This window comes from Notechis scutatus, chromosome 6 (genome assembly GCF_049901735.1).
Source record: "Notechis scutatus isolate UNSWTSFEM ecotype Mainland chromosome 6, rNotScu1.2, whole genome shotgun sequence".
NCBI lineage: Eukaryota > Metazoa > Chordata > Lepidosauria > Squamata > Elapidae > Notechis > Notechis scutatus.
Genome location: NC_142014.1, coordinates 54,808,432 through 54,824,059, shown reverse-complemented (window position 1 = coordinate 54,824,059; position 15,628 = coordinate 54,808,432). Strand labels below are relative to the sequence as shown.

Genomic DNA, 15,628 nt, shown 5'->3' with positions numbered 1-15,628 from the left:
CCTGTCAGAGCTGAAGAAGCTACTTGGATGAGAAATGAAACGTCTTCAAAGAAAAAAACAAGAAAATCCAGTTGCCTCCTCAAAGAGCACCTTTGGAACCATAATGCAACATGTTTGAAGGATACTAGATTGGCAAAGGCTGTCCTAAACCATGATATAACAGTATACTCATGAGTTTTTGTAAACATCAATACAGGTGGTCCTCAACTTAACAACAGTTTATTTTGTATTGTCACCTTTTTAAAATTCTTTTTTCAGCTCAGGTATTGCACTGGTTGAACATTCAGGTAGACCCTTTAAAAATTCCCCTTTCAGACAGATGGTGCATAGAAATGAGAAACTGGATAGATGGACTTGTAAGGCCTCTGTTCACCATCAAGTTTTTGGTGGGACATAATATTTGAGCAGAACATTCTGTAATGTCTCAACAAAACAAAAGGTCTGTGCTATGCATAGAACAAATAACCAAAAGCATCCAATTCTTATTTTGTACAAACTCTCAGTACCTTGATTAGTATCTACTAATTTCTGTTTGCAAGACAGAATAATAAAGGATAGCATGTTCTTGGTTTGCTTTTGCTATGAAGACATCTATGCACTAATTTGGGAATAATAAAAGAGTGACATATAGGCTAGATTTCTGCCTGAAAATTCTAGAGCAGTTCTAGAGAAATTTCCCCTTTCTGGATGTGATGATGACTTTGGGGAAGGCACCTACCTATTTGAAGATCTTCTGATCTGCATGGCTAAAGTGGGAAGCATAGGGCAGGACTAGGTGGGAGTAGAGTACAAGTGGGCAACGTAGCAAAATTTAGTTATTTTGCACTTCTTATAGAATCATAGAATTCTTTATTGGCCAAGTGTGATTGAACAACAAGGAATTTGTCTCTGGTGCATAAACTCACAGTGTACATATAAACAGCAAATAATAGGTCATAGATCATAACAAACAACAATTGATAAATGATAAGAAACCAATAGGAGAAGATACTAGGACTGATGAGAGAATGAGAAAAGATATACTCCCCAGATATGACAAAAATCCAATTGTCTTTTATTGTTATGCAGGATTTAGCAAATAAACTAAGAGAAAAGGGAAGAATAATGGAGGATCTTTCACTTTCCATTTATTGACGAATATGTGGTGATGTTTTTTGGTTCCCGTAATAAAGAGGCCTATATCTGGGTGTGGTATACCACTATGCTTTTAGTTGCACACAATTTACTTACCTGGTGTTTTCACACTGACTCCTTTAAACTAGTGTGGAAACCACAAATTACCAGAAAAGCTGCAACAGTTGAAAAAGCTGGTCCTAAATATGATCAGAATAACAAGAGTTGGAAGTCCAAGCTCCCGCTCAAACAGGCAGCCCAATACCATTTCAAACAAATGGCTGTCCAATTCCTTCTTAAAGAGATCTGTTAAAGCAGGGGTCTGCAACCTTAAACACTCAGAGCCATTTGGACCCGTTTCCCACAGAAAAGAAAACCCTGGGAGCCAATAATTTAACAACTGGTGTGACTGGGTGGGTGTGGCCAACTTGACGTCACTCACTCCCACCCAGTCTCCTCCTGCTCTAGAATATGGAGCAAGTCTCCATCCCTTGCCATCACCCTTACCTTCTCAGGCCAGGCGAGGAGTGATGGGGGGGGCAGGACCAGCCAGTAGTGGGATCAGCTGACAGGGAGCCGCAACAGAGGGCCGAAAGAGTCACACGTGGCTCCAGAGCCACAGGTTGCAGACCCCTGTCTTAAAGAGATCACTCTAAAGTAGGGGTGTCAAATTCATGGCCGGCGGACCAGATGTGTCATGGCCATTTTAGCAAAAGGGAAAAAGTTGTGATACGTCACATGATGATGTATTGTCATGTGACAATCTCGTATGACCACGAGATTGACACCCCTGCTCTAAAGCATGCTGGCTGGGGAATTATGGAAGCTGAAGTCCACTCATCTTAAAGTTAATGTTGAGAAATTTTACTATAAAGTCATAAATGGCAATTTAATTGAACTAAATGGCTCAGATTTGGATAGATAAGGTCCTTCTTATGGGTACTGTATTATCACCAGCTGCAGTATTTGGAACAGGATACCAAATAATGGAACACCCTTTTAGAATCCATATGATCCAATAAAAAAAAACAAGTTCATTTGAATTTTTGGACTTCAATTCTTTCAAGTTGGTATTGAAAGGCAAGGGCATGATAGTCAAGCCATCACATCCCCCATTTAGAAACTGTTACTGAGTGGGAGGTTAATAAATCTTATAAGGAATGTTAAAATTACCCAAAGAATCTGGAACCGATTACTGTCCAAGTAATAGAATATAAAACTAAACAATACTAATGCAGAAGCCTGATTAATCAAATATTTTTAAATTTTTAATATAAAAAAGCTTTTATATGGGACTCCAAAATTTAATGAAGCCAAAGAGTTCAGAAAGGGAATATTTTAATTTAATTTAATTTTTAATTTAAATTATACAATCCTGTTTTTCCACTAACTCTTTAGTACCTATTATAAATCAATACAGATTGGATAATATTTAGACAGAGGGTAGTGGCACAAAAGATATTTAGCCCAAAACATCAGAACTCGGTGTCCTTCACAGTTGGTTTTTATGACTGATAATCCCAAAACATTGAGGTTCAGTTCACATGACACTTTTATTTGTGGTTAATCATGATCTATTTATTAACATTTCTAGGCTTACATGGCAATTGAAGTATAAACAATATGGCTAAGGATGTGGTACATATACAACTATCAATCAATTTCTTCTATAATGAAATTAGTTCTTAAATTAATTTATTTAATCCCAATGTTATATTTTGGCTTCACAACCCAAGCAAAAATCAGACTCTAACTATCTTCTGATTATATGGGAACATGAGTACTTGCACATATGTATTCTTCCTACTATGTGTAGGAATTGTAGTTAAGAATCACATTATAGTTCAATACTAGAATGCAGCAAGTGTTCAACATATTGGCTAGAACTCACAACTGGTCTATTATGGATTTTAATAATAGAACTATTATCCTGCCACATGGATTTTGCATATTGTTCACTCCATCAGATCCCTGGTTTTGCCATCATCTAACAGACTTACTAGGAGTGACAGATGGATGAAGTAACTTGAAGAAGACACCCAGTCCAGGCTATTCTTGAGATAGCCCTGGTTGGCCTAGATTAAGTGTAAAACCCCAACCACCTCTGTTCCAAGAAACACTTTCTTTCAAAAACTACTTCTGTATATGTAGATTTTTATCAGATGAAAAACATGTAGGAAAGAGGAAACCACAAATTAGGGTCGATATTTAGGGCCAAAATAGACATACTACCACCAGACATATTTTGTTAAGACATCCTGTATAAATAACATGCTTGGTTTTTTGAATGTTGAAAAGACAGTTGAACTGACCTACCTATCATCTTATCACATCCAATCATTTATTTTATACAACTACAATGCCACCTCAATTACAAGACTCTGGTGGGAGGGAGGGAGGGATGGACGGACGGATGGAGAAAGGAAAAGAGAAAGGGAGGTTAAGGCTAGAGATTGTGTCCTGCCTTAGGCACAAAGCCAGCTTGGGCTAACTGCTCTCTGCCAATCCTAGACAAACTAATTCTGACATCTTGCCAAAAATACTGCAGGGACTCCTTCAAGCAGTCAAGTCATGGAGTCAAGACAATTCATGTATATTTGATGCTAAAATCAGACCTTTATCTATTTTATATAGGCAAAAAGAATAAATATACATGCAAAATAGGATTGCCAGTAGCATATCTGATTTCACACAAATTCTTAGCTGGAGCCTATGACTATTTTGATTCTCCAAAAAGGAAAGAAAAAGAATATTAAAATGAAGTATGTTTTCACAATGCTTTTATTTTCTTAAATTTAATATGTTGATTGTAAGTCTTAATACAATGTATGCATTGTACATGACAGTAAATTTAGTATTTGGAGTGATATTTGTTAAAATCCTAGAAAAGACATATTTATTTCAATATATGCTGAAGAAAAGGAAAGTGGGACATACATTGCACTTTCACATAAAAGCTCCCATTTTCTGTAAATTTTCATCCTACAACCTGTGAAGTGATGAATATTTTTCAGCACTTGTAAGCTGTACAGAGAACACTGATTCTCCATGCAACTTATTTAAGAACAGTATTTTAAGGATTTTCCCACAAATGGTCAGTAGCTGAATTTGAGCACAAGTGCCCCAAAACTGAGCAGATCTTGTTTTTTAACACTGCTATCATTTTACTACAAAGACTGTGTGATACAAGGAAAACAAATCTACACAAAATCATAAACTAGATTTTTTCCCAATAGTTTTCCTAATCAAAATTCCAATTCATCACAAATTTACTACATCTGTGTGTAGTTGTGGAAGAATTCAGGGATTCATTTCTCCCTTTGTATCTCTTTTCACCCCTTTTGTACACACTTGGCACTCTACTTATGAGTTTTTTTACACATGATCAATCTGAGCCTTAGGCAAAGCTAGCCACATTTGAGGATGCTTCCAACTAGATAACTCCTAGTAACTAGTAATCAAATTATACTGTCTTCTTTTCAATCTTTTCAGTTCCTGCAAGGTAGGCCAATGCATTAAAAGAGGTTCCCTGGGGTGTTTGACAACAAATGTAAATTGTTTATTATTCTCATTTTCCTCATGCCTTAAACAATCCTTTCACAGTGTGTGTAAAATGGCTTTCTCCCATCATTCTGCATGCTGGTTTTCCTATATTTTAGAAATATTTCCACCCAAAGTGATATTTGTACTCTTCCCAAGGATGCTAAAATCTTGTAATAGAAAATCTTTGTCGTAGGAAAAAAAAGCCCCACGAAGAAAAGGACAACTCAAAGTGCAATCAAGAAGTTTTAATTTTTAAAAGATACATACATATATACACACAAACCATTGTTTATTTCCACAAAGCACCATAAATTCCATAGGCCTTCTTGTTTATGTTATCCCCAATGTATCTCCCAGCAAATTAAAAATATTTTTCAAATTTTGCATCAAAAAGGCCTCTTTAGCACCAAGAATTATAAAGGTTTTATATAGCACCAAAAAGTAGGCCTATAGCCTCATATCAACTATACACAATCTTTGTCCTTGTAACATTAGACACTGCTTCCCAATAGAAGCACTTCTGCTGAGACAGGAATGGAGGCAAAGGCTCAAAGAGTTCAGTTCTCACATCTGGAAGCAATTCAGTTCTAGAAATTCTGGTTGTTCCCTCTGGAGACACAGGGACGCCATGTGTTGCATATAGCCAACAGCTGGTTTTTAAAGTACTACTTTGCAGAGAGAAGGAATTCAGATTGTTATGCAATCAGCTACAGCTTTCCCTGTATTACAAAAACAGGCTTCTTGATACTTCCCATAGCCTGCCTTACAAGGTTACCCACTGGGTCAAAATAAAAATGCATGTCCTGTCCATTTCCTTTAAAAAATAAACTGAGAAGCCTCTTGGTTTGCAATTACTTGGTTACCTGTGAGTGGAATAGGCAGCAAATGTATATAGCAGGGTCTGTGTATGTCCCCCATCTATACACAAAAAAATATTGTTAACATACAGTGCATTGTAATAGAAATTCTTTAGCATCTAAGTCACATTTAGGAAATGCTCAGTGCTTTACTTAAAGCAATATTCCCCAAACTGGCATCTCCAGGTATGTTGGACTGCAACAGATACATTGGAGGTTGTAATCCTGCCTTATCTGCAAGGTACCACATTGATAGAAGATGATTGATAATATCCTGACCACAACTCTCCAAAGTAGGTCAGCATTATAATTCCCATTTAACAGATAAGCAGTGCTTTGGGAAATAAAAGAGGGGTGTGGGGTGTTCATCTAACTTATACTTAATTGCAGAGTGGAAATTGGGATTGTTAGGAAAAGAAATGTGCCTTTATATCCTCTTGAAAAACTGTGATTTATCCTGCTGTGATGGAGAGAAAAAAATCTGGATGGACACTTCTAGTTGGAAGGCTAAGTTTCAGGCCACCCTCTGAATTACTGCATGGATGGTTCTTCCAAATGTTCCATTCTCCAAACAGTATATTTTGTACTTATTTGACAGTGACTCTTGGGAGAGCAGGGGAATGGAAAACTAAGAAAGAGGGAAAATAAAATGATCTTTCCTGGAAGAGGTATGCTGCATCTTGAATGAGTGTGCACTTTGCCATATTTTATGGCAAGGCTCACATGTGGAATCAAAATGTAAAAGTTCCTTCAAGAAACTTTCTTTCCTTCATGTTTTTTTCCATCCTTGAAGTAGCCTATTTCTTTTGTAGCTTTAACAAGAGAATTCTTCATATGTAGAAATGGCACTTGCTGCCCTCAGTGAGAGAAGCTGATATGCAAGCAACTTGTATCTTTCTTTTGCTTATAATTCCTTGGGATCCTTTGCCCTTACAATTAATTGTTTACCCAGCTAACCAGTAGTGGCTGCATAGCGTCTTAGGTTTGAAGGGTAAAGATTCCTTGGAGCATCATATAACACATGTTGGAAATATCTTAAAACAGCTATATCTTTTCCTAGTATTGCACAGTTGCAGCATGATCTCTGAAACAGATCTCTTAGCTTTCAGAAGTTACTGCCAGGTGCTATGTAGACATCCTTCAAAGAATTCACCTCTTTGACCACCAATGATTAGAATCACTAATTCTATCACGGACCATAGGTCAGATCACAACAATACTAAATGAAACCCCACTGATTATTTTGCCCACATCATGGCCTTTGTGTGACCTGCCTATGGGAAAATCTGTAATATCAATCTAGGTTAGCTGAAGAAAAATGGATCCTGTTGTCATACATTTATAGATTTGTTGCGCTTCAATCAATTACAATATAAATTTAGGCACCAGCATGGAACCTCTTTAGGAATCTTCTGATTTGGGGGATAGGTTGGAAGCATTATTTCTACTCTTTTGCCACCCTGGGTTAAATCCTAATCCTGCATATGTTTAACATAGTGATGGAAAAGATCCCTGCAGTGTTATACAGTGTATTACATGTCCATTACACCGATGCACAAATGCACATGTCCATTACACAGATGCAGAATTACATTTACTAACCCTATAGAACATTTACAAATGTAAATTTTGTGAAGGTGATGGCAACTATCAGTCATACAAGGCTTCCCACCAGGAATTCTTAGCAAAAAGAAGAGGGCTGTCAGGCACTTGAAATGCCAAAATAACATATTTTGGTTGATCTACATTTGGTTTGTAGATTTGTAGATAAGATATGGTAGCTTATCTCACTTGAGATACCTCAAAGAGTTTACTTCATGTAAACAATCTAATTAGAACATTCTGCTTAGGAAGTGTTATGTCCAAACAAAGATGTTAAGAAATGATTCTGAGTTAACAGAATTTTTATGAGGCTGCTTAGGATTTCCAGTCCATACCTTACAATCAGATCTAGTGTTGAGAAGGACACATAAACCAGCAAGACTTTTCTGGAATGTTTTTTGACCCATGAATATATTTTTTTTCAGTTGGCATTTTCAAAGGAAAAAAAAAGTTTTCTTCAGTGCTCTCTCTCTGTTTTCAGATCTGTTGGTCATATTCTGTACTATTTGCAGACGTTCACAGGAAATCAAGAGGATGTTTAGAGGTTGAATTTGTGCTTTGGATGGAAACAACTATTCAAGACTGGGCTTGATCAAATAACCACTGAAAGTGATGTAGACATCCACATCGTCACTGTAGATGGCATTGTCACGCTGTCGCTTGTAGAGGCGCACCCAAACCTCGTCGTTCTCCCGCAGCTCCAGCATCAAACTCTGGCTTTGCATGATGCTGCGGTCACTGGGCTGAGCATAGAGAATGACTTCCTCTTGGTCATTCCGCATGACGTGCATGTAGGTCTCCTTGAAATTCCAGGTGTGGACATTGAGACTGAAAAAATACAGGCCTGCCACGTAGCAGTAGAACTTACCCTTAAACATGTCAAAGTGGCTATAGAGGTTCACAAAGACAGTGTCAAAGATCAAAGCCTGGTAGCCTTCATTACTGTGAAGAGCCTTCTTCCTGCCCACTGAGAAAGCTGCATACTGGTGCTTGCAGGGATCTCCAGGTGCCCCCATTTGTCCCTTGCTGCCCTTTGGACCCTGGGGTCCCCGATCACCAGGGGGTCCCTCTTTGCCCCATTTCCCAGGAACTCCAGACTCTCCTTGATCTCCTTTTTCTCCTGTGGAAAGGAGAGGGGAAAAAAGGGAGAAGCTTGTGGGTGGTTCCAAAATCCTTCCATACAATGTATTTTCATGCATATGTAGCATCTCTAGCAACCATAATTAAAGGATACTATAAAATTCCAGAAAGGGAGGTGGAACATAGAGGGGTATGTGTGTGTGTGTGTGTGTGATGCAGGATATGATAGAACATGTGGTAACAGATCTTGCCCTGAGGAGATGCTTGAATGACCCAGATGGAGAAGTTCAACCTGTATCTAAGTAAAACATACAGGCTACACTTTCTCTAGCAGGCCTCTGTTTTATCTTTATTAATTGTGCTTTAATTTTGCCTGAAGAAATGGCATGTTTTGGTCCTACCTATGTTAACTGTAGACTTTTTAACCAAATGAGAGTTTATAGCAGAATTTTCCAACTTGTCATTCCAGAGGTTTTGGACTTATTTCCCAACATGTTTGGCCAGTACAGCTGAGGGATATACAACTAAAGGTTTAATGTGGGCAATTATTCTTTCACTAAATAAACATTTCCACGGGTGGTTGACAATTATTGGCTTGGGAAACAGGATGCACATGTATACATGATGACTGACTAAGGCAAATAAACAAATCACAAGACTCTGCCAGGGAAGTTTCCAATTTGATTTAGGTGAGAGGTGAAATGAGGAGGAAAACAATGAGAAGGTAGCATGAGTCAGAAAGTAACAGATGATAATTGCTTACCTTTCAGAATTGTGATGTTGATATATGGACGAACTTCTGGCATTACGAATGGCAAAGCTTGAGGTCTGTCTCCAACTTCAGAGGTCCCAGGGACATCTAGAGAATCACAACATCTCTTGCAACCACTCAAGCTGGTAGGGACTTCTTGCTGGCCAAGCTCCTCACTGGGAGCCCCAAGCACAATGAATGGGAGCACAAGAAAAGCCAGGGGCATGCTGATTTGGAAGGCTTTCATTGTGAACTGCAAAATAATAATAATAATAATAATAATAATAATAATAATAATAATTATAATTATAATAATCATCATCATCAGTGCAAAGGACAGGACACCAGAATGGAGCCGCTTTTTCTATGAGAACTGTTCAGAAATGATAAGGAAAGCAAGCAAGCAGGCAGAGAATCCCCTTGCCATTGAAGCAGAGGTGGTATTCAGCAGGTTCTGACTAGTTCTGGAGAACCGGTAGCGGAAATTTTGAGTAATTTAGAGAACCGGGAAATACCACCTCTGTCTGGCCCCGCCCCCATCTATTCACTGCCTCCCTGGTCCCAGCTGATTGGCTGGGTCTTCTTTTGTTGCCCTGCACAGGACAATGGAGCTGGAAAGCAGGTTAGTGGGGTGGAGAGGGAATGGGGATTTTGCAGTAACCTTTCCCTGGAGTGGGGAGGGAATGAAGATTTTACAGTATCCTTCCCCTGCCATGCCCACCAAGCCACGCCCACCAAGCCATATCACACCCACCAAGCCACGCCCACAGAATTGGTAGTAAAAGTTTTTGAATCCCATCACTGCATTGAAGTTTTACAGTGACCAACTTCATCCCTAAAAAGCTGACTTAAAAGCCATTAGTTCTGATATTTATCTTTGTTTAACACATGAGAAAGTCATTATCCCACTGCACTATGCCAATCAGTGGGAAAATGTTTTGTGCCACACCAAACAACTATTCTATGAATGGCTAGTATCTCTATAAGTAACATGTCCTAATTGAACTCTTTATATTTCACTTCCCTTTAATTACCTGTGGAGATTCTGAGTCATATCACAGTCATGATTGTCTCAAATGTGCTTTTTCAGAAGGCAACTGGACTTCATTTTTTTTCCTTGAGGAAGACATTTTGCTTCTCATCCAAGAAGCTTCTTCAGTTTTGACTCTATTCAGAACTGAAGAAGCTTCTTAGATGAGAAGCAAAATGTCTTCCTCAAGCAAAAAACAATATCCAGTTGTTTGAAAAAACAATATCCAGCCTTTTGAAAAAGCACCTTTTGAGATTTCCCTCTGATCTTCCTTTTTATTGTTCTTATCGTCCAACCACTAATAATGCTCCCTTAGGACAACACTCAAAGCATCTATGACAGGAGTCTTCAAACTTGACAGGTTTAAGACTTGTGGACTACAACTCCCAGAATTCCTCCTCCAGTCATTGTTAGCTTAGGATTTCTGGAAGTTGAAGTCCACAAGTCTTAAACCTGCCAAGTTTGAAGACCCTTGATCTATGAGTTCAAAATGAAGTATAGGTAATCAACTTACAGCCACTCATTTAATGATAGTTTAAAGTACATTGGTCTCAGAAAAAGTGACTTATGACCTGTCCTCAAAATTATGACCATTGCACCATCCCCTTAGTTACATGATTACAATCTGGGTGATTTGCAACCAATTCACATTTAAAATTATTGCTATATTTTAAATGGTCACATCATTGCAATTTGTGATATTCCTTGCTGGCTTCTAACCAGTGGGAAGCCAGATTTACTTAACAATCATATGATTCACTTAACAGCCATGTGATTTGCTTAATGACCACAGTTAAAATGATAGCAGAATTGGATCCAGTCGTGCAATAATTTGCTTAACAACCTCATTACTTAGGGATCAAAATTCTGCTCCCAACGGTGGTCATAAGTCAAGGACTACCTGTACTTTAATAAATGTATTGATCCTGGAACTTAGTTTGGGGGGAAACCAAGAGCAAATAAATTCCTTTCATACAGATATTTTCTCCCTCCATTCTGTACAAATTATTAATTGATGCTGTGATGGAAGGGAAAATGTTCATTTCTCAGTTGTACAATACAGATCACAAGGTGATCTATAAACAAATTATTTCTTATAGCAAGTGCAACTGACTGTAAAACTGAGCCCGATAGGATGGGTGTATCTTCTTCCATGTAGAGTATCTCTGAATGGAAATAGAAATATAAGATTAAAAAAAAACTACATTGGTAAAAATATCTCTAGCATTTACACCAAAGATCCAGTACTGTAAAAATCCCTTTCTATTATTTCTGCAAAGCCTCCTGATTTCCCTTGCCACATCTAACTTGTTGAGGCAGTCTCCAAAAATTGGATGCAATTGAACAGAAGAAAATAATATATTGTTTTGACTTACAACTGACTGTCTGTAAATAGTTTAGCTACAGAAATCCACAAAATGAGCAGTCATCATCATTTTTAGCTTTTAGTTTTTCAAAGTAAGCAATCCCTGAATTGAGCTCAATTCCTAGTAACACACATGGTCATTTCAGTATAGTTTTTTTGATAGTACGAAAGCAGATTGCAACAACCTTCTTCAAGGTTTGGATTGGATTGTTTTTTTTTATTCCTTTTGGTTTGCCCAGGGTAGTCTACAACCTAGAGTTCGTCTCTTTTTCCAAGTACTGATCAGACCTTGTCTACTTACCTTTCTAAGATCAGCCAAGATCACCTTGGTGCTGCTGCCCCCTAGTTCCCATGAACAGTTTTTAATTAAGGCTGTCCTTAAATAATTAACTAGTTTCACTGTCCTTTACCCTCACTTTAACCTGCACTTTAATTAAAGCCAAGATTTCAATCTCTTCACTTTGATGACTTAAGCCCTGCTACATATTTTTCAGTGCTTTTGTGAAAGTAATTGTCCTTGGAAGGAACTCCCAGAATGAAACAGCTGAATAGGAAGTTACTAAAATATTGATTACTGGTGAAGAGATGATGGGAAAATAGTTGTCCCAATGTCCTTAAACAACAACATTCCCTCTCTTTAAATCAATGTCATTCTTTAAATTGACATTATGATAAATTTAAGTTATAAATGTTAAAAGTAGAGCAAAAACTTATTTGGAGTGATTTCTCCTCAGGTTATCCATGTGGTCATTTGCTTACCTACTAAAGGGTGCAGTTTATTATAATTTTTCAAGTAGGGCTTATCCATGTGACTATCTTGTGGCATTTGGCTGAGTCACTTACTGTTTGGGAGCATTTAGAAGCCATGGTGGTGCAGTAGTTAGAATGCAGTATTGCAGGTTGACTCTGCCCACTGCCAGGAGTTCAATCCTCACTAGCTCAAGATTGACTCAGCCTTCCCTCCTTCTGAGGTCAGTAAAATGAGGACACAGATTGTCGGGGGTCTGTAATCTGCTGACTCTGTAAACCGCTTAGGGAGGGCTGTAAACCACTATGAAGCTGTATGTAAGTGTAAATGCTATTGATATTTCTCCATACTGGGTTCTTAATCTTGTACGGCCCACTGCTGGTGTTGGGCTGAGGCATTTTGATATCAAAGTATTTGATTTTCCCTTTTGCAACGGCTAATACTTCCTACAAGTGGTGGGATTCAATTTTTTTTTTTACTACCAGTTCTGTGGGCGTGGTTTGGTGGGTGTGGCAGGGGAAGGACACTGTAAAATATCCAGTCAAGGGTGGTATTTGCCTGTTCTCCGAACTACTCAAAATGTCTGCTACCCGATCTCCAGAACTGGTCAGAACCTGCTGAATACCACTTCTGCCTCCTACCTCCCCTATGCATTGCAATCTGCATAGGGGAGATGGTTTTGAATGATGCCTAGGGAGTATGTTGCTGCAAAAGTAGAGATAAGGCATGGGCCCACTTTCCTCACTGCTCTGGCGGTTGGAATCTAACTTTGGTCACTATTCCACTACTCACAATTAGGATGCCTGCTATATTCTGCAGGAACTCCTGGCCTACTAATCTTCACAAGACTTTACTGTTATTTTTGGGTATCTTTATCTATTGGCCATAGTTGCCCTTCCCAATAGATATCATTCCCACGGTTATGCCTCTTTATAGTCTACTGCAGTATTTCTGAACCTCAGCAACTTTAAAAAAAATGTGTAGACCAACATCCAAATTTCCCTAGCATGCTTTAAGATGCACAAATTCCAATTCCTGGAATTCCCCAGCCAGCAGGCTTTAAGATAGGAGGACTCCAATCACAAGAATCCCCCCTCCAGGGGAATTTTGGCAGTTTGAAGTTCACTCCTCTCAACCTCACTGAAGTTGAGAAACGCGGCACTTTTGGAACTCTCAAACTTTATGCTTTCATTCTGGGCAGCTATCCAAGCCTTTCCACACACACACCCTCCACACACCCTCTGCATCCCGAAGATGTGACTGAGGAGAACCCCACGTACGACATCTACAACAGTAACCCAAATCAAACGCCAGTGGATCAATCTGCTTTAGTATACATCGCGGCGTTGTTATTCGTGCTTGTGTAGGGATGCTGAAAATAACAACCGGTATTATTAACCTAAACCGTCCCTTTTAAGAAGGCGACCTTCCGAGCTTTCCGTTTTCACTCTGGGAAAAGTAGGCGAGCGCTCCGGAAAGCCGAGCTGCGCGGGTTTGCCGAAAGGAGAGGAGGGGGTATTTGGCGGAGTTGCAAACACCAAGACTGGGGAGGGCAGGAGGGACGCCGAAGCCGGGTGGCGTTTGATTGCTGGCATTTGATTACTGGGGAGTATGCAAACTCGGGAGGGAGGAAGATGAAGCGGAAGAGGGTCGCAATCTGCAGTGAGGTCGGGCGCCCGCGGGTCCCCTAACTCCCTCAGTGCAACAACCCGGGAGGCTCACCCCAGTGGAGATGCACGTCGCCGCAGGTCCTTGGAGCAAGCCGTTTTCTGCTCCGCCGCTCGCTGCTCAGTCCCTCCTGCTCGCGAAGCCTGCCTGGGGTTTCTTTCACAGCTTCTTGCTGGCACACAGGCGCCTCCAACCACCGATCCCGCCGAAGAGACTCTATCCCTTCACGCTCCCTTCCCTTTTCTCCCCTCTTTGGGCTCCGCAGGGTGTTAGGTTTCGAGCGCCGTTAACTCTTTCCTCGGCGATAGGAGCCGTTCCCCCCCCCCCGCCCCGCTCTTTCTCCCGGCCTGGCCCATCTCGCTTGCTCAGCGCCGGCCCCTCGCTCTCTTTTGGGACAGCCGGAACCCGAATAAGAGGCGCTACCAAGAGCTCTTAGTCCATGAAGGAGAATAAAAAAGCCATTAAAGCCAACATCTTTAACACATTCTTCGCTCAGTGTTTGTAAACAGTAATGGATCATGTCCAATGTTTCCTAGCCATACCACAGATAACAACAATGATCTAATACATATCGATTTTACAGTAGACAACGTTGAAAAAGCACTACGCAACCTAAAACCATCTCTATCTATTGGACCGGATGGAATATGTGCCTACTTCTTAAGAAAGCTATCCACTGCCATAGCCAAACCTCTAAGCATAATCTTTGAAAAATCTTTCAGGACCAGCTCCTTGCCTAACCTATGGTTACAAGCCACAGTCATCCCTATCTTCAAAAAGGGAGACCCAAGCCTAGTTGAAAATTACAGACCAATCTCCTTATGCTGCGTCACCTGTAAAGTCATGGAATCAATTATTAACCAATCCATCATCCTCCATTTAGAGACAAACAACCTACTCTCCAATAAACAATTTGGTTTCAGAAAAAAACTATCCTGTAATCTGCAACTCTTACACTGCAAAAACATATGGACTACACAACTCGACCAGGGCAAAGCAATAGACGCAATCTACATAGACTTCGCAAAGCCTTTGATTCAGTGGTACACGACAAACTACTCCTAAAAATAAAATCTTATGGTATCTCTGGACAACTGAATAACTGGATAGAAGCATTCCTGTCAAACAGACAACAATGGTCAAAATCGGGAACGCCCTATCAAATCCAGTACCTGTCAATAGTGGTGTTCCCCAAGGCAGTGTTCTAGGACCAACTCTCTTCATAATCTACATAAACTCGATTTTGTGATCATATCAAGAGCAATTGCGTGCCTTTCGCTGATGATGTAAAGCTGTTCAATACCACAGACAATACTACTACCCTACAAAAAGACCTAGACTATGTATCTGAATGGTCTAACATATGGCAACTTCAAATCTCAACAAATAAATGCTCTGTCTTACATATTGGTAAAAAAAAAATCAGAAAATAAAATACAAGCTGAATAGTCAAGATCTAGTTGATGACCCAAGCTCTGTAAAGGACCTGGGAATACTCACCTCCAATGATCTAAGTGCTAGAGCCCACTGCAACCACATAGCCAAAAAGGCATTAAGAGTTGTTAACCTAATCCTACGTTGCTTTTTCTCTGGTAATATCTCACTACTAACCAGAGCATACAAAACATTTGCTAGACCAATACTCGAATACAGTTCATCAGTCTGGAATCCTTATTACGTATGTGATATTAACACAATTGAGAAAGTCCAGAACTATTTCACAAGAAGAGTTCTCCACTCTTCTACCCGTTGTAGAATACCTTATGCCACCAGACTCAAATTCTAAAACTAGAAAACCTCGAATTACGCCGTCTTCGGTCCGACTTAAGCATGGTATATAAAATCATACATTGCAATGTCCTACCTGTCA

General features: G+C 39.6%; 1 protein-coding gene across 1 annotated transcript; it reads right to left on the bottom strand.

Annotated features, from left to right (window-relative positions):
• Nucleotides 1-4,886: 4,886 nt before the first annotated feature.
• On the bottom strand, nt 4,887-14,078 carry C1QTNF6 (C1q and TNF related 6). Its single transcript, XM_026694920.2, has 3 exons — nt 13,813-14,078; nt 8,959-9,199; nt 4,887-8,235 (listed from the first exon to the last, which is right to left on the bottom strand). Exons 2-3 carry the CDS (start codon nt 9,191-9,193, stop codon nt 7,688-7,690), a joined length of 783 nt encoding a protein of 260 aa, XP_026550705.1. The 5' UTR covers nt 9,194-9,199; nt 13,813-14,078; the 3' UTR covers nt 4,887-7,687.
• Between the last annotated feature and the right edge of the window lie 1,550 nt (nt 14,079-15,628).